General features: G+C 35.1%; 1 protein-coding gene across 3 annotated transcripts in view; it reads right to left on the reverse strand.

Annotated features, from left to right (window-relative positions):
* The window catches only part of LUZP2 (leucine zipper protein 2), a 548,899-nt gene that overhangs the window by 268,488 nt on the left and 260,409 nt on the right, over nt 1-20,002 (reverse strand). For all 3 annotated transcript variants that reach the window (XM_012452226.3, XM_064365096.1, XM_012452224.3), the window contains exon 5: nt 10,607-10,669. In XM_012452226.3, the coding sequence (XP_012307649.2) occupies nt 10,607-10,669 (63 nt within the window). The remainder of the gene's footprint in view (nt 1-10,606; nt 10,670-20,002) is intronic.

Below are 20,002 nucleotides of genomic sequence, written 5' to 3' on the forward strand. Positions count from 1 at the left end.
CTCAGGCACTGGAGGGGGCTTATCAGGCCCTAGTGGCAGATAACCATGCTAGAGATTTTCCCTGGTAACTAGCATACCTACCCCTCCAAAACTCACCAGAGAGTAGCCTTTTGCTGACTATAATAGTAAAGAACATGCCCTAGGTGGAGATTTTAAATGCTACTGAGACTTGAGACGTGTGGTAGCATGTACAACCACAGAACATGTGCACCCTAAGGGACCTCCCAAACCACGAATAATTCACACCTCTCCATGAATAATTATCTGAGATTCCCATAATAAAGTGAGTCTCCCAACACTGGCTACTGCTGGCGCATTCTTTTGAGCAGCCCACTCTGTCTCATCCTTCAGAGTGTACTACCTCTAAATAAACACTATCGTGACTAGTTTTCCAGCTAGACCAGCCTGGAGCTGTATTCCACACCTCTCTATAAATGTACTTTATCTTCCTTCAATAAACTCTGCTATTTAACCTTTGGTATGTATCTCTTGGCTGAATTCTTTCTTCCAGGTTAGACAAGAACCAAAGATCTCTGTACTTCTCGGTAACAATATTAAATGTTCTTCTTTACATTTCTCATGGTTAGAGATTGTTTTACTTAATTTGAATTTAATAATACTGAATGCCTCTGGAATCTAGTACAATATTAGGACAATATTGGGAATTAAGTAATATGTTTATTCCAGAAATAAATATACAGATAAATATTATATATACCTTTAAATAAGCAATTTTAGGATACTTCCATAGATAGATTTATACCTAATAAAATGCTTTCTCCTTGCCTTTCTAAAAAAAATAACTAAGCTGTTTATGGATAATATACAAAATGCTGCACATGGTGGAGTCGTTTAATAGGATCACCCCAAAATTCATGTCTACCTAGAACTTCAGAATATGAACTTATTTGGAAACCAGGTCTTTGCACATGTAATTATGTTAAAATAAGGTCATACTGGATTAGGATGGGTTCAAAATCTAAAAGCTGATGTCATTAAAAGAAGAGGAGAAGGCACAGAAAGACATAGAGGCACATAAATAAGGAGGTCATATGAATAGGGAAGCGGATGATTGGAGTGTTACCACTACTAGCCAAAGAACAACACAGATTGCCAGGAAACACTAGAAGCAAGGAAGAGGCCCTGTTGACACTGTGGTTTGAGACTTGTAGCCTCCAGAATTGAGAGACCGCAAATTTCTGTTTTAAGACACATAGTTTTTGATACTTAGAACCTTATAGGAATAGTTTATTGAAAGCTTTAAATGCTGGATGTGAAATTAACCAGAACAATCAGTTGACCAGCATTTCACAGCAATCATCACTTAAGAGAAGCAAATCACCAGGAATAAAGTGAAAAAAATAAAGTGATAATTAAATACTTTTAAAATTTCTTGGGTGTGTCCTGGACTCAGAAAATATTTGACTGAAACTGTCACACCTATTCATCTGCAGGCAGGCATAAGAATTCATTTTCAGAATGTTGACCCTGAAGTACTCTATCACGTTATGAAATATCCCATCATCTTCACTTCAGTGTGTTTACTGAGGCAAGAAGGTAGAATAATTTATTTTAGAAAGATTTACAGCCACAAGAGTTGAACCCAAATGAGTTTTCTTCTTAAAATTTACAGAAGTTTTCTCTAGATCAGTGGTTATTGACCTTTTCTGTTTTTCTGTTTTAGTCAAGGACTCCTTCTGAGAATCTAGACTCTCTTTCTTGAAAAATACGACATATATAGCTTTTTTTTTTGTATCATTTCAGGATGGCCAGTGATTATCAGATATCAATCTTTATATATCATGGGGTCTTTAAGCATCCCTATGAGAGAATGTTGCTAACTAGGAACTGTATTATCTTGTTCTCATGCTGCTAATAAACACATACCTGAGACCCGGTAATTTATAAAGGAAAGCAGGCTAATTGACTCACAGTTCCACATGGCTGGGGAGGTCTGACGATCATGGCAGAAGGTGAATGAGGAGCGAAGTCATATCTTACATAGTGTCAGGTCAGGCAAGAAGAGCTTGTGCAGGTGAAATCTAATTTATAAAACCATCAGATCTCACGAGACTTATTCACTACCAGGAGAAGAGTATGGGGAAAACTGCCCCAGTGATTCAATTGTCTCCACCTGGCCCTACGCTGGACACCTGGGGATTATTACAATTAAAAGTGAGCTTTGGGTGAGGACACAGCCAAACCATATCAGGAATTAAGCGTTAATCTCCAAATTTGCAGGTAGTGTCTTTTTTAAAATTCATGTAATTCATTAGTATGAGTAAGAACAGACTTGAATGTGGTCTTAATATATTCTAAATATATGCAAAGTCCTGGCCCTGTGTTGTTTTTGTGAAAAATGTGAATTATGATGTTCTAAGGAAGGCAGGTTTCTAACTTGAAGGAATTTGCATCATATTAAGAAAATAATTCTGACGAAAGTAAAATTAAAAATCACAAGAGTAGATAAGATGCCATGTAGATACATAAGATACTGCAACAGACATGCACACACTATTGAGTACTTCATCATTGGTACTCAGAACGTTTCTCACTTATTCAGTAGTCTTCAATGATGACCTACTGTATACCAAAGCTGGTTATCATGGACTGTAACTCTATATTAAGAAAAGTTGCTTTTAATACACAGGTTATTAATTTATGAGGCATTGTGTCGATAATGTGAAAGCTTTCTATAGTATCAAATCTATATTTCCCATGAAAAATTAAAGCAGACAAATAAAAAATCTATTTCCAAAATTTATTGCAGCTCTTGGGCATATATGACTTAGGCTTTGCTATTCAGACATGATTCCTGCAATATGTAGATACAGAAATTTGTTACTTGAGAAAATAGGCTAAATGTTATCCATCCTCTGTTGCAGAAGGTCCAGGGAGGTGTGGTGCTGGAGTCTGCAGTGGCAGGGCATCAGGCAAGGTTGGCAGCTTCCTGATCCAGCAGAAGTAGTGCATTCTCAAGACAGCTAAATCACTGCTGTGTTTGTTGCACTGTTTCTAAGGTATAACCTAGAAGCTGTATTTTCAGCTCTTCTTACAATTTTGTAAGGTATCTATAGGAATTAATAAATTCCTTTCTTATCAGAGAACAAATTTTGCCATAACCAAGAATAGTAACTGCTTCTTTGCCCCCAAAAACCATGTTTTAATCCTTATGTTCCTGGGTATGTGTCAACGGCTATTTGGAATTAATGGGAATCTGGAGATTGGTCAGTGACTTGAATTGTGCAAGATTTTTCTCCCAGGCACTTATAGCAATGGCATTAAAACAAAATATAAAAGGGTATTAAATCAGTTGATAATAGGATCTGAAGACATATTGATATGTCAGAATTGTGGTAAACCATATGGCCCATATAACAAACAGATGAGCAAGATAACTGAGAGACTTGAAAAGAGAGGAAAATAGAGACATGAAATAATAAAAGGAAAAGGATGCCACCAAGAAAGAGTAGTTATGATTAATTTCTGATTTCCACCACTGAGCAGAATGAGGCCCACTTTTATGATTCCTGACCTAATTTCAACTAATTAAAGATGCTTGTCCCAGTGCCTGATTTGTCTAATATTTCCTAGACATATATATTATCCTACTTATTCCTGAGCCTTTCTTATATCTCGGACCGTTAGAGACAAACTGATTTTATCCTAGGAGCAAAATAATTAAAATTCAAGAAAATTGCAAATGATCGTAGAGAAAGGGTGTTTTGAAAGTGAAAGTCAGAGCTAATTCTGAACTTTGAGAATTTAGTGTCCAGGTGTGGTGACTCACGCCTGTAATCCCAACACTTTGGGAGGCCGAGGAAGGCAGATCACTTGAGGTCAGGAGTTCAACGCCAGCCTGGCCAACATGGCAAAAACCCATCTCTACTAAAATACAAAACAATTAGCTGGGCATTCTGCTACACTCTGGTAGTCCCAGCTTCTCAGGAGGCTGAGGCAGGAGAATTGCTTGAACCCAAGAGGCAGAGTTTGCAGTGAGCCAAGATCATGCCACTGCACTCTAGCCTGAGTGACAGAGTGAGATTCTGTCTCAAAAAAAAAAAAAAAAGAAAAAGAAAAGAAAGGAAAAGAAAAGAAAATTTAGTATGATTCCCTACTTCATCCTTACCTTGAGCTATCTTGAATGAGTCTCAGGAAACAAATCAATTATAATCCAAAAAAAAAAAAAAAAAAAAAACCCACAGACCACCATAGATGAAAGTAAGGAATAAATATCTGCCCCTTCTCTTCCAGTTTTCCCTTCTCTTCCATGTCTATCTACTCACTAATTCAAGATAATTATGTTTTCCATTATGTTTTCAAAAATAAGTTTAAATTTTTTAAAATTTTTTTGGGTTTATTTGGTTCTTAATTGACATATAATTGTACATATTTATCAGGTGCAATGTAATTATCAAATCAGCATAATTAGCATATCTGTCACCTCAAGCAGTTGATATTTCATTGTGGTGAGAACATTCAAAACTGTCTTTTCTAACTATTTTGATATATATAACACATTATTGCTGAGTACAGTGATCCTACTATGCAATAAGACACCAGAACTCATTTCTCCTAACTTTACCTCATACCTGTTGACCAATCTTTTTCGATCTTCTTCTAACCCTCTACTTTCTCTAGCTTCTGATAGCCACTATTCTCTTTACTTCTTTTAGATCAACTTTTGTAGATATCTCATATGAGTGACATCATGCAGCGTTTGTCCTTCTGTGCTTGGCTAATTTCACTTAACACAATGTCCTTTAGCTTCACCCATGTTTGCACAATTCTTTTTAATGGCTGAATAGTATTTCATTGTTTATATATACCACCCTTTTATCCATTCATCTATAGATAAACATGTTGATTCCATATCATAGCTATTGTAACAGTGCTGCAATGAACATGAGTGTGCAGACATTTCTTCAATATATTGATTTCATTTCCTTTGGATATATACCAACTAGTTATATTATTGGATCATACAGTAGTTCTATTTTTAATTTTTTGAGAAACTTTCATTGTTGTTCATAATGCCTGTACTAACAGAAGTCCCACCACTAGTGTATAACCGTTCTTTCTCCACATCCTTGCCAGCATTCCTTACTTCTCTTTTTGAGACTAGTCATTTTAATTGAGGTGAGTTGATATCTTATTAAAGCTTCAATTTGCATTTTCCTGATGATTAGTGATATTGAGGATGTCTTTTATGTACCTGTTGGCTATTTGTACATCTTCTTCTGATAAATGTCTCTGCAAATATTTTGCCTATTTTATCATATTATTTGTTTATTTGCTACTTAATTATTTGAGTTTCTTACATATTTTAAATATTAACCCCCTGAACATAGACTGTTTTAATACTAGCGTCCATCAAGTATTTCCAACTATGTAATTCTTTAAAAAGTCATGAACATTATCGAACTCATACCCTTATTTAAAAATGTTGGCCGGGCACAGTGTCTCACACCTGTAATCCCAGCATTTTGGGAGGCCGAGGCGGCCGAATCACCTGAAGTCAGGAGTTTAAGACCAACCTGGCCAACATGGGGAAACCCCATCTCCACTAAAAATATAAAAATTAGCCAGGCGTCGTGGCGCATGCCTGTAGTCCCAGCTACTTGGGAGGCTGAGGCAGGAGAATCGTTTGAACCCAGGAGGCTGAGGTTGCAGTGAGCTGAGATTGCACCATTACACTCCAGTCTGGGTGACAGAATGAGACCTTGTCTCCAAAAAAGAAAAAAAAAATTTCAACTACTTAAAGATGCTTGTCCCAGTGCCTGATTTGCCTAATATTTCATAGACTTACATGTTATGTACTCATTCTTGAGCCTGCCTTATATCTCAGACCATTACAGACAAACTGATTTTATCTTAGGGATAAAATAAATAAAATTCAAAATTATTGAATTGATAATGGAGAAGGGTGTTTTGAAAGTGAAAGTCAGAATAAATTTTGAACTTTGAAGCATACAAGATTGACTACATAATGAGACAGTTGCCATATGTATGGAAGTTGAGAAGGGAGGCTGAATTTTTCATTTGTTTCCTTGTTTTGATTTATTTTCTGGTGCAAAATTGTTTATTCTTTGCAACTATACAATATTCAAACACAAAATGCAAAATAAACATTGAAAGCACAAGGATGTGTTAAAATAAATTAAAATGGAGGTGAGACCTGAAGAATCCTTGAGCAAACAAAGCCAGTTAGGCTTTATAAGTGACCTTATCTTTGCTTGATTTGCAAACATATGAAAACTTAAGGTGAGCCATTTTAAATAAATGCCTATATTAAAGAAAAACAGAGCTTAGCTTAACCAAACAGAAGAAACAAACTTGTAATTTTATAACTAGAGATTTTCCAGTGGGATAGACCAAATATAGCAACTAACTATAACCCACCAGATACTTTCTTTGCTTCACTTCTGTTGTAGTCATATAAAAACCTTCCACTGTACTTCCTCAGTGAAGCTCCTGAACCACTTCTAGTTCAGAAAAGCCCAATTCAGGCATTGTTGTTTGCTCAGATAAACTCTTCGAAAATAGTACTGTATGTCAGTTAACCTTTTTAACAGAAGGATTACACAAGAGAGATTAGAACTAGAGACATAATTACAAAGTTACCTGAAAACTGGTGATATATCAATTATAAGTCCAATTTTACACGTGGGAAATCTTATATCCTACAAATTACATACTAAAAATACAGATTTTGGAGGGAAGATGGGATTGGGGAAGACCACTTACTATCTAACATTGTTACCAGAACTTCAAAAAAACCAGTAACAGGCCAGATGTGGTGGCCCACACCTGTAATTCCAGCACTCTGGGAGGCTGAGGTGGGTGGATCACACCTGAGGTCAGGAGTCCAAAACCAGCCTGGTCAACGAGGTAATACCCCATCTCTACTAAAAATAAAAAAATTAGCTGGGTGTGGTGGCACATGCCTGTACTCCCAGCTACTCAGGAGGCTGAGGCAGGATGATTACTTGAACCCTTGAGGTGAAGGTTGCAGAGATCACACCACTGCACTCTAGCTTGGGTGACAGAGTGAGATTCTGTCACCCAAAAATAGTCATTTTACTCTTTGCACCTTTATACTCAGGCTTTAGTGTTCTTCCTTTGGGAAGTAGATCCTGGAGAGAATTGACTTCTAATAAAGCATACAAAATTAAAATTTGATGCAGATTTTTCATTAATCTCTCGTTTTAATGCAGAGGAAAAGTCTTAACATAAACTTCTGTATTCACATCTTAGCCAGCAAAAAACATAAGAGTTTTAATGCAATACCTATCACTACAAGCACTAAAAGGAAGCCCTTCTGTACATTTTCAATCCTTTTCATAAGTTTTTGTATTTATAAAAAATTTCTTTAAAATTTGAAAAGGCTTTTGCCCGACTGCTTCAAAATCCAACATATTGGAAAGAAAAACAAAATGATTTTTAAAGCTTTGCTGACATTATTTTACTACTTGTTAAATGCTAATACGATGATTGATGCAAGGAAATACACACTGTGGCAGCATAGATTTGACTTGAATGTCCCATAAAAAAGAATATAAAGAGAAAAGCAAAGAGCCAAAAACTGAGACTTAAGAGACCACATAAATCACAATAGAGCTATTGTAAGTCATAATAGTACAATTCAGAAGTTACAAGTGGCGCCCATGGGAAGATACAGGTAGCTGTGGAGATAGATGAAATATAAGTGCTTGAAATACGCTGACTGGCAGGGCACCGTGGTTCACACCTGTAATCCCAGCATTTTAGGAGGCTGAGGTGAGTGGATCTCTTGAGCCCAAGAATGCAAGACCCCCCTGGGCAATATAGAGAAACTCCTTCTCTACAAAAAATACAAAAATTATTGCATTGCTGTCTATCTCATTTCTTAACATATGTGTTCAATAAATGTGGTACATCACATAAGCAGAATTAAAAAAAAAAAACTATGGTTATCTCAATAGATGCAGAAAAAACATTTGATAAAATCCAGCATCCCTTTATGATAAAAACGCTTAACAAAATAAGCATAGGAGGGATTTTGCCTTTTTTTGGGACTTTCTCAATTCCCTCAGCCAAAAGTAACCACTCAAAGGACTTCAAACTTCTTCCAGAAATTTATTTGTATCTGTTTTATCTCCCTCACCACTGTATTTTGTTTAATCCATTTAGCTGTTTTTTTCTTATGCCTGAACTAAAAATCTTCCAAGCAGTGCCCATATAACTTCACTACAGTGTATAGACCAATTGTTTTGTTAAATAAATCTGCTTCATCTCCATATCCATACTGATTATTTGCTAAAAATTAAATTAATATGAAGGAGTAAAATTGAAAACATTGAATTGCTAATATATGTTCATTATTAGGTTTTGTAAAAAGATGAAACCTTTTTGGTTATGGATTTTCATTTCATAAGTTCTCAATAGTATTAAAGTGAATAGTAGCAAATTTAATTACAAAACTTATATTTAGCAGATCTTATTTCTGTAGAGGTATATTTCTTTCTGAATTATTCTAGCCTTTGTAGTTGCCAAAGTACAATTTCACTATAAAAACAACCTCCAAAGACAAAGTATTTTGTTACTTGCTACAAATAATTCACAGTTTTGCATTTATTTATTTATTTGGTAGAGATAGAATCTTACTGTGTTACTCACGCTGACCTGGAACTCTTGGCCTTAAGAAGCACTGCTGTCTTGGCCTTCCAAAGCACTGGGATTATAGGTATGAGCCAGCCAAGTAGGTTTTTGTTATTGTTGTTGTTGTTTTAATTTTTAATTTTTTTTAAATTTATCTTTAATAGAGATAGGGTCTTGCTCTGTTGCCCAGGCTGAAATGCAGTGATGTGATCACAGCTCACTGCAACCTCAACCTCTCAGGCTCAAGCAATCCTCCTGCCTTAGCCTCCTAAGAAGCTGGGACAACAAGTGTGCCACCAATCCCAGCTAATTTTTTTTGTTAATAGAGATGAGGTTTTAACACATTGTCCAGGCTGGTCTCAAACTCCTGGGCTCAACCCGTCCTCCTGCCTCAGTCTCCCTAAGTGCTGGGCTTATAGTTGTAAGCCACCATGCCCAGTCTAGTAGGTTTTTTGAAAGAACTTTTTTCTTAGTTGAATTCTAGATTTTAAGAAGTTATCTAAGATTAAAAGTGAACTGATGCTACTTATATAAAGATAAAAATTAACTTGAAATTCTCTTATGATCATACAACTGGGTTCACATTACTGTTTGTGTGTGTGTGCATATATAAATGTACTCCCTATCCCATTTTAAAACTAACTCTAATCTTGTTTTAAATGTTTTCCTTGTTTTAAATGGTACATGAGCACTTTTTGATTTGCGTAATTTGACTTTCTCACTGAGCCCTAAATGATCCCAACAAACAAATATTATGTATTACACCTAGTATTCCAATAACTCCAGTCTGCTGATATTTTTCCATCATAATCAGGAAGTCTAGAAAAATTGAGCCTCAGGAGAAAGATTATCAAGTTCACCCATCATGCTTTCTTGAGAAGACTCAGAAGATAATTAGGAATAAATAAAATTAAAATGTATTATAATCACAAGAAACATTTAAAATGATTCTTACTGTTTTCTACCATACTTTTCCTCTACATCTGAAAAATTATTTTAATGTCATAGTCAGACTATTGATTCCAAATGTCATACCAAAGCATTTATAAAGTCTTTTTACTTTTATATCAAGGAAGAAGTCAATTAAGAAAAATAAAGTTTGTTTGCTGTGTAAATGTCTTAATAAATAAAAAAAGAAGGAAGGAAGGGATGGAGAAAAGGAGAAAAAAAGAAGAAAGGAAAAAAGAAAAGAAGAAAAGGATGGAATTAGGTCAAAAATGAGGAAGGTAGGGAGAGCAGAAGGGAAAAAAGAAGGAAAAAAGGAAGTAAGCAAGCAAGATTGATTAATAAAGGCTATGGAGATTGACTAAAGATTCAAAATAAACCATAATTAGTGAGATTGATCAAGGAAGACTTATCATGAATTAGTCATGGCTCAATGGTCTTAACTAATTGCATTTAATAAAAAGGAAATTAAAAGGTGGAAATAGGTAATGGAGAAATTACAGAAAATAAATCAAAAGAGAAAAATGCATGCAGTATTTAATAGGATTCTTACATTTAAAAGGCTATCATGAAAATGATTACAATTTGTTTATATTTAAATTTATATTATTTTGAGATTATCCTTAAACACACTTTTCATTCTAGATTAGCCCTTTTTAGCATGCAGCCAATTTCTATCTAACTTTCTTCTTCAGTGCCTGTAATGTCATTTATTAAACAAATATGTAAATTTATTAAATGAAAATTGATTTTTAATATCAGCTAGGCAAAATACAATTAGAAAGAAAAATGAACTAGAGAAGTTTATCAAATATATATATTTGTAAATTATCAAATATATATAAGTGTAAGGATTAACCACTTTTTGAAATTCTTAGCCTAACAGTTTCTCTACATTAGTCTATAATTGAAAATCAAATTTGCATGTGTTTAATACTTTAAACTTGTGGCAAATTTATATGTTCACTTACGTGCATTTTTTGATTTATGTAAAATGTATCTAAGATATAATAAATCTTACCTCATTCTGGAGGTCTCGGATCATTTTGCTCTTTCTTTCAACTTCAGTCTTTAAAAAATTAATCTGAAAATGAATAGACTATTATGTAGATACATTTCAAATTCATTACCATGACTTTCATAATTTTTTCATTATTTTCAGAAATAATTATTTATTGACAAATATTGAAAAAGAACAAATAATTATACCATTCCTTAAGCAAAACCTTCATTACTAAATTCATACATATATTCATTGATTATATAAAATATCCTTTTTTTCATTTAACAAACTATTTTTTTTTCTAATTGAGAAACCCTACACTTTATGACTACGATTCTCTTACCCGGATAAACCTCATTTCCTTTTGAAAGTGTGGTTCCTTTAAAAAAAAAAAAAGAAAAATTTGACTCTAGAGTTGAGCCTAGGAATCTCTATTTCTAAAACACTCCAGGTAATTATGACCTGTGGTCAAGTTTGAGAGCAATTGCATAATAATATCACTTACCTCAAAACTATGGGACATTAAGAATAGGCTACCGAAGACATCATGATGTTTCCTTCTGAACACAATATCATCAGGACCTGTCACCTTATGCCACTTATTCTAACTGTATCTCCTAAAAACAGCATTATCTGCCCTGAGTATAGAAAGTGGTCCAGACTTGTAAAGAATTTATAGTCTTTATAATTGCTGAGAGTACACTAGTCACTGAGACTTTATAGTCACTGAGGGTTACATATAATAAGAAAATAACTGTATGGTAGTGGATGAAACATTTAATTTATCCAATTTATAGTTTTCTTGTAGTCATATTTTGTTTTTTTGAGACACAGTCTCTCTCTGTCACCAGATGCCAGGCTGGAGTGCAGTGGTGCAATCTTGGCTCACTGCAACCTCCACCTCCCGGGCTCAAGCAATTTTCCTGCCTCAGCCTCCTGAGTAGCTGGGACTATGGGTGTGTGTCACCACACTCAGCTAATTTTTGTATTTTAGTAGAGATGGGGTTTCACTATGTTGGCCAGGATAGTCTCGATCTCTGGACCTCATGATCCACCCACAAGGTAAATTTAATTTTTCTAATATACTTAATTCAATATATTCAAATTATCATTTGGTCATGTAGTAGATTATTCATGATATAATTTACATTCTTTTGTGTTATATTTCTTTAGATTCCAATGTGTGTTTTACACTTAGAGTATATCTCAGTTTGGATTAGTCATATTTCTAATGCTCAATAGCCTCATGCATTGAACAATATAGTTTTAGAAGTTTCCTAAAATGATAAAAGATACTCATGATTGAGGTGATCTCTGAAGATAGACTGAGTTATTGGGTTAGAAATCAAATTTAGAAGGAAGGTTAATTTTTACCATATACACAACTATAAAAAATATTTAGTTCTGAAACATTTCAAACATGAAGAACAAGAAGAAATAAGCAAAATGCCTATGGGACTAACCCTAAACATTAAACAGATATAAAAGTTTTGTCTAATTTTCTTCAGATTTTTTTATAAATAATATCTATTTTAATTTACTTATTATTAAAGCTTCAGCTAACTTCCTTTCTTCCTGTCTTCCCACTCAAGGTAACCACTATACAGAAGTTACCTATTTGCTTCGTGCATAATTTTATACATTTTTTAAATTGCATATGCTCTTATAAAAAATAAATACTATTATGTTATGTTAAAGTTTGGCTAAGTTATGAGAAACTCAACTTTATGAGATTTACTCATGTTTATTTTATATAAAACCAATTAATTTATTGTAGCTAGTGAATTTGTTACGGTAGTAACCACATTTGAAGGTAAACAATTACTAAATTGATCAAGATAAAGACTAAGGTACTGTAATTGACATATCCCTAAATACAGTGGTTTAAATGAGATAGATTTTTCTCTCAGAGAGCAGTATACAGGTGTCTGCAGCCTGGAGCCCAGAGGTAAGTGGACCACAGCTTGGATGCAGCTCTGGCATTAGCAACCATCCTTTTAATGATTTTTCCATTATCATCATTTCCCAGTTACTGGATATGTGTTGGGTCTGAGTTCCCACCCTAATCTCATGTTGCAATGTAATCCTTAATGCTGGAAGTGGGGCCTGCAGGTGATTGGATCATGGGGTGGTTTCAAATGGTTTACCACCATCCTAGTGTTGTTCTCGTAATAGAGTTATTGTGAGATATGGTTGTTTAAAAGTGTGTAGCACCTCTCCCCCTTCTCTCTCTTCCTCCTCTGGCCATGTGAAGATGCATGCTCCAGCTTTGCCTTCTACCATGAGTGAAAGCGCCCTGAGGCCTCTCCAGCCATGCTTTCTGTATAGCCTGTGGAACCATGAGTCAATTAAACCTTTTTTCTTTATACATTACCCAGTCTCAGGTATTTCTTTATAACAATGCAAGAACAGACTAATACACAGGATATGAAAAGTCCAGGGTAAAGAATAACTAAATAATTCTAACTTTAAAATAAAATCTGGGCTGTTGAATTTCCCTTGGGAGATCTGAACTGGGAACCTCCAGAGAAAACTGGTTAGTTCTCAGCTAAGACAGATTAAGGAAGTCATAAGGTACCGTTAAGGCTGTGATAAGTCAAGTGTTGCATAAATAATATGCAGAGGAAGTCAGTTGTCACAGAAATAGAAAGAACCAGTCCAATGGAAAGCTAGCTGAGTCATTCAACTTGAGGACTATAAGAATGAAAATCCATGGACTCCTCTTTCTGACGTCTTCAAGAGTTGCAATAGTTCCAGTGCCACCTAACAGCCTCATCACATCTGACTCCTGGGTTTGGCTTTCCGTAGTGTCCATCAGAAGTCTTACAACACCTGTTAACACTTTTTCCTTTCAGGCCTATATAGGTGTCCAGGCATTACCATTTCCTCAGCTGTTACTCTAAACCCAAACCAGACAATTTCTATGGCAAAAGAAGACAATACAGAAAGAGCAGCTCGAAAATTAACATGTCTAGTATTTTAGCCATATTAATTTTCTAAGTAAGCTTGAATTTTGAAGATACCAACAGTAACCCCCAAACACTAGTCCTCGTTGTCCCATTAGGTAGATAGTTCAAGTTGATTGAAAAACCAAGCTATCACCACTGTAACTCAAAAGTAAAATTCTAAGTCCTCCTAACCAACTGAATGGACTCCTCCACTCAGCTAGTGGCATTTGAAAGTAAACCTGAAACAAGTTCAGGCCATGATGGGAATTTAACATTAAAACTGAGACCATAAGATAATATATTTGCTCTTAAATCTGCTACCTGGAGGCTTCTCTATATAATAAAAACCTTGGTCTCATAACACAACCACTTATCTTAACCAAGACAGTCTCTACTACTGATTCCAGGTCTTAGATAACCAATTGCTGATCAGAAAATCTTTGCCAATTGCCAATCAGAAAATCTTTGAAATCACCTATGACCTGGAAGCTATACATCCTGCCACCCTACTGGCTCCCACCACTTCAAGTTGTCCTGCCTTTCTAGACAGAACCAATGTACATCTTACATGTATTCACTGATGTCTTCTGTCTCCCTAAAACATAAAACCAAGCTGTAGCCCGACTACCATGGGCACATGTTCTCAGGTCCTCCTGAGGCTGTGTCATGGGCATGTTTCCTTAATCTTGGCAAAATAAGCTTTGAAATTGATTGAGATCTGTCTCAGATACTTTTTGATTTACACCAAGTAGAACCTAACTTCATTCAAAATTAAGCATTTATTCAGAGTAACAGTGTGTCCCCTGCAAAATAGCTTTTACATCCTTTCTACAAAAGGACTTTATTGGCCCCAGAAAGTTTTGCTTTGTACAGATTTGATTTTAGTTATGTCTTGAACTACTAAAAGCCATATTACTTATGTTAATTACCTGTTCTTTTACTGATACTGTTATTTACCCCAAATCCTCATACATTGGTACTGCACATGTTGTTCATAATTAACAATTAAATTCAATTAAAGCATAATGAAAATACATTACCATGTCAAGACTATAATTATTAAATGTTAAACAAGGACAGAAAACCTTAAGAATGCAATACTTAAATATTGAAGACATAAAATATATTTTGAACATTTAAAAAGCATTAGCATTTTAGGCCATTTGTTTAGAATCCCAACAGATTTTAACATCCCTGAAACAATAAGCATTCTTATAGATAGTTATGAAATAATTCTCAGAAAAAGAAAATACATTGTATTTACTGTGAATAAGACTGAAAGAACAGAGCAATTCTTTATTTTTAATGAGATTCAAAGCTTGAAGCTAACTCTTGCTTTAGACTAATTATGTCTCAGGACAAGTTAAGCCATAAAAATTAACAAGAATAGGGAAATGCATTCAATGATCATTAAAATCTTTAATTATTCTGGTCACACCCGAGAGCTCATTCTTCAATGCTGTTAGAGTTTTTCCTTAGGGTCACAGTTTTCTGGAGTGGCTCACAGAGCTCAAGGAAACATCTACGGTTACTGGTTCATTATAAAGGCAATTAAAACGTATACAGAAGAGATGGGTAAGGTGAGGTACAGGAGAAGGGGCATGGAGCTTCTGTGACATTCCGGGGTATGCAACCCTCCAGGAACATCTGCATGCTCACCTATCTTGACGCTCTACAATTGATAGTTTTAAACTATTAGTATATAGAGATTTATCTCCAACAAACTGCCTATACTTTTTTACCACACCCAGGAAATTTACAGAAATGTTATACAAATAAAATATGTATACATAAATTGAAGTTCTATAAATTCAAAAATATTAGCACATATGTTATTAAACTCTATTTTAATAAAATTAAAAATAATTTTTATAAGTGGTCAAATAACGTCTCGTTTAAAAATATTTTCTAGGCCATGCGTGGTGGCTCACGTCTGTAAACCCAACATTTTGGGAGGCCTAGGTGGGCTGATCACCTGAGGTCAGGAGTTCGAGACCAGCCTGACCAAGATGGATAAACCCCATCTTTACTAAAAATACAAAATTAGCTGGGCGTGGTGGCACATGCCTGTAATATCAGCTACCTGGGAAGCTGAGGCAGGAGAATTGCTTGAACCCAGGAGGCGGAGGTTGCGGTGAGCTGAGATTGTGCCATTGTACTCCAGCCTGGGAAATAAGAGTGAAATTCTGTCTCAAAAAAATTTTTTTTTCCTAATAATCATTGGATTAATGAGAAATAATCAAACACATTGTTATACGTGGCACTTAATAATAATGAAAATCAAACCTGTCAAAGTAATATTTAGTGGATAATTAATAGCTTTAAATGCATTTTCAGGTAAATGAAAGATAAATTACACTAATTCAAGAAGTTGGTTAATAAGCAAAAGGTCAAACTCAGTGTACTAAGGAAAGAGAGAATTATAAAGACAAAAACCAATAAACTATGAAAGAAACAAAAATCTCCTAAATCCTTAGTTCTTTGAAAAGATCATGCTAAAGAGAAAAGATTATGATAAAAATTGAATAAAAGACTCAAATGTTAAAATGTCAAATAAAAGGAAGAAAAAGGCCACATTCATAATTTAAAGTATTATAAGCAACTGTCCACTGATAAATTTGAAAGTTTATACAATAGTCCTTAGTTAGATTAGAGTAAAATTCCAAAATTTTTGCAATAAGAAATTTAATTCTTGAATAGACCAATACATTTGGAATTTTATTGTACTAAAAGTCATCCATTTCCCCAAATTCCAAAATAAAATTTTAATGATGGCTTTTACCTAATTTTCAATGACCAATTAATTCCTAATAAATGCAAGTATTTTCTGGAAAGTAAATAAAGAGCCAAAACTCTCATTTTATGTGATATTTTTATCCAGTGAAACTAAGCATCATACATGAAGGAAAGATACAGTCTTTTTCAGACAAATAAATGCTGAGCAAATTTGCCACTACCAAGCCACCATTATAACAACTGCTAAAAGGAGTGCTAAATCTTGAAACAAATTCTGGAAACACATAAAAACAGAACCTCTTTAAAGCATAAATCACACAGGACCTATAAAACAAAAATACAATTTCATAAGCAAAAACAAAAAACAAAAAACAAGTACATAGGCAACAAATAGCACAATTAATGAAATGATACCTCACATCTTGATACTAACATTGACTATAAATGGCCTAAATGCTCCACTTAAAAAATACAGAGCTACAGAATGAATAAGAACTGGCTGGGCATGGTGGCTCACGCCTGTAATCCCAGCACTTTGGGAGGCCAAGGTGGGTGGATCACCTGAGGTCAGGAGTTCCAGACCAGCCTGGCCAACATGAAGAAACCCTGTCTCTACTAAAAATACAAAAATTAGCTGGGTGTGTGCCTGTAATCCCAGCTATTCAGGAGGCTGAGATAGGAGAATCACTTGAATCCAGGAAGCGAAGGTTGCAGTGAGCTGAGATTGCACCACTGCACTCTAGCCTGGGTGACAGAGCAAGACTCCATCTCAAAAAAAGAAAAAAGAAAGAAAAAAGAAACAACTCACCAACTATCTAACTGTCTGCTGTCTTCAGGAGACTCTCCTAACACATAAGGACTCATATAAACTTAAAATAAAGTGGTAGAAAAAGGCATTTCATGCAAATGGATACTGAAATCAAGCAGGGGTAGCTATTGTTATATCAGACAAAACAAACTTCAAAGCAACAGCCGTTAAAAGAGTCAAAGTGGGACATTATATAATGGTAAACAGGCTTGTCCAACAAAAAAAATCACAATCCTAAATATATATGCACCTAACACTGTAGTTCCCAATTTTAAAATAATTACTGATAGACCTAAGAAATGAGAGAGACAGCAATACAATAATAGTAGGGGACTTCAATACTCCACTGACAGTACTAGTAAAGTCATCAAGAGAGAATGTCAACAAAGAAACAATGAATTTAAACTATACCTTGGAACAAATAGACTTAACAGAGATATACAAAACATTTTATCCAACAACTGCAGAATACACATTCTGTTCAATAGCACATGGAACTTTCTCCAAGATAAACCATACGACAGGCCATAAAATGAGTCACAATAAGTTTAAGAATATTAAAATTATATTGAACACTCTCTCAGACCACAGTGGAAAAAAACTGGAAATCAACTCCAAAAGGAACCTTCAAAACCATGAAAATACATGGAAATTAAATAACCTATTCCTGAATGAGCATTGGGTCCAAAATGAAATCAAGATGAAAATTAAAAATTCTTTGACCTGAATGACAATAATGACACAACCTATCAAAACCTCTGGAATACAGCAAAGGCAGTGCTAAGACGGAAGTTCAAAGCCCTAAATGTCTACATCAAAAAGACTGAAAGAGTACGAACTGATACTCTAAGGTCACATCTAAAGGAACTACAGAAACAAGAACAAACCAAACCCAAACCCAGAAGAAGAAAGAAAATAACCAAGATCAGAGCAGGACTAAATGAAACTGAAACAAAAAACAACCAATGCAAAAGACAAATGAAACAAAAAGCTGGTTCTCTGAAAAGATAAATAAAATTGATAGAATAATAACAAGATTAACTAAGAAAAGAAGAAAAAAAATCCAAATAACCTCACTAAGAAATGAAACAGGTGATATTACAACTGACACCACTGAAACACAAAAGATTATTCAAGGCTACTATGAACACCTTTATGCACATAAACAAGAAAACCTAGACGAGACGAATAAATTCCTGGAGAAATACAACCCACCTATTTTAAACCAAGAAGAAATAAATACCTGAAACAGACCAATAACAAGCAGCAAGATTGAAATAGTAATTTAAAAATTACTAACAAAAAAAGTCCAGGACCAGATGGATTTGCAGCAGAATTCTACCAGACATTCAAAGAAGAATTGGTAACAATCCTTTTGACACTATTGCACAAGATAGAAAAAAGAGAACCCACCCTAAGTCATTCTATGAACTCAGCATCACCCTAATACCAAAACCAGGAAAGGATATAACCAAAAAAAAAAAAAAAAACTACAGACCAATATCCTTGATGAACATAGACACTAAAATTCTTAACAAAATACTAGCTAACCAAATCCAACAACATATCAAAAAGATAACCCACCATGATCAAGTTGCTTTTATACCAGGGATGTGGAGCTGGTTTAATATAGATAAATCAATAAATGGGATACACCACATAAACAGAATTAAAGACAAAAATCACATGATAATCTCAATAGATGCAGAACAAGCATTTGGCAAAACCCAGAATCCTTTTATGATTAGAACTCTCATCAAAATTGGCATACAATGGCTATACCTCAACACAATAAAAGCCATCTATGGCAAAGCTACAGCCAATATAACACTGAATGGGGTAAAGTTGAAAGCATTCCCTCTGACAACTGGAACAAGACAAGGATGCCCACTCTCACCCCTCCTCTTCACCATAGTACTGGAAGCCTTAGCCAGAGCAATCAGACAAGAGAAAGAAATAAAGGGGCATCCAAATTGGTGAAGAGAAAGTCAAACTGTCACTGTTTGCTGATGATACTATCGTTTACCTTGAAAACCCTAAAGACTCCTCCAGAAAGCTCCTAGAACTGATAAAAGAATTCAGTAAAGTTTCCAGATAGCAGATTACTGTACACAAACCAGCAGCTCTTCTATATACCAACAGTGACCAAGTGGAGAATCAAACCAAGGATGCAACCACTTTTACAATAGCTGCAAAAAATAAAATAAAATACTTAAGAATATACCAAACAAAGAGGCAAAAGACTTCTACAAGGAAAACTACAAAACACTGCTGAAAGAAATCATAGATGACACAGTTGAATGGAAACATATCCCATGCTCATGGATAGAATAAATATTGTGAAAATGACCATACTGCCAAAGGCAATCTACAAATTCAACACAGTCTTCATCAAAATACCATCATCATTCTGAGGGAATGTGTTCTCTTTCCTGGTCCACAAGGGGGTGTAGTTTTAAGAGCAAGAACTTTCCAGTGCCATGCCCCCTTCCCATCTCTCTCCATCCAGGAGATTTAATGGTCTCTGTTTTAATTTTCAAGGGTGCAGGAAGAATCAAAAAGTCAATCAGTCCAGTGGAAGTGCTAAGGAACTCCTTTCATTGGCCAGAGGTCTTAAAGAATGTGGGGGTTCCACCCAGGTTAAAAGTCTCCTTCTACCACACCCCTTCGGACTCCATGTTTGGGTCCCCTTCCACAAACACTCCCTTCATGGAAGCTGTCTTTCTCTCTCCTGGATTTCCCCTCTGGAGTCCCCTTCCACACTCTCTCGTGGAAGCCTGTCTTCCCCTCCTAAACTCCCTCTCTCTCTCTCAGTTCCCTTCCACTCAGTGTGGAAGCTGTCTTTCCTCTCCTGGATTCCATCTTTCTGGATTCTCTCACTCAGTGTGATGAGAGATTTCCTCCTCTGGTTTTTTCCCTCTG

Source organism: Aotus nancymaae, unplaced genomic scaffold (assembly GCF_030222135.1).
Source record: "Aotus nancymaae isolate 86718 unplaced genomic scaffold, 86718_ANA_hifiasm-v0.15.2.pri h1tg000059l, whole genome shotgun sequence".
Classification (NCBI taxonomy): domain Eukaryota; kingdom Metazoa; phylum Chordata; class Mammalia; order Primates; family Aotidae; genus Aotus; species Aotus nancymaae.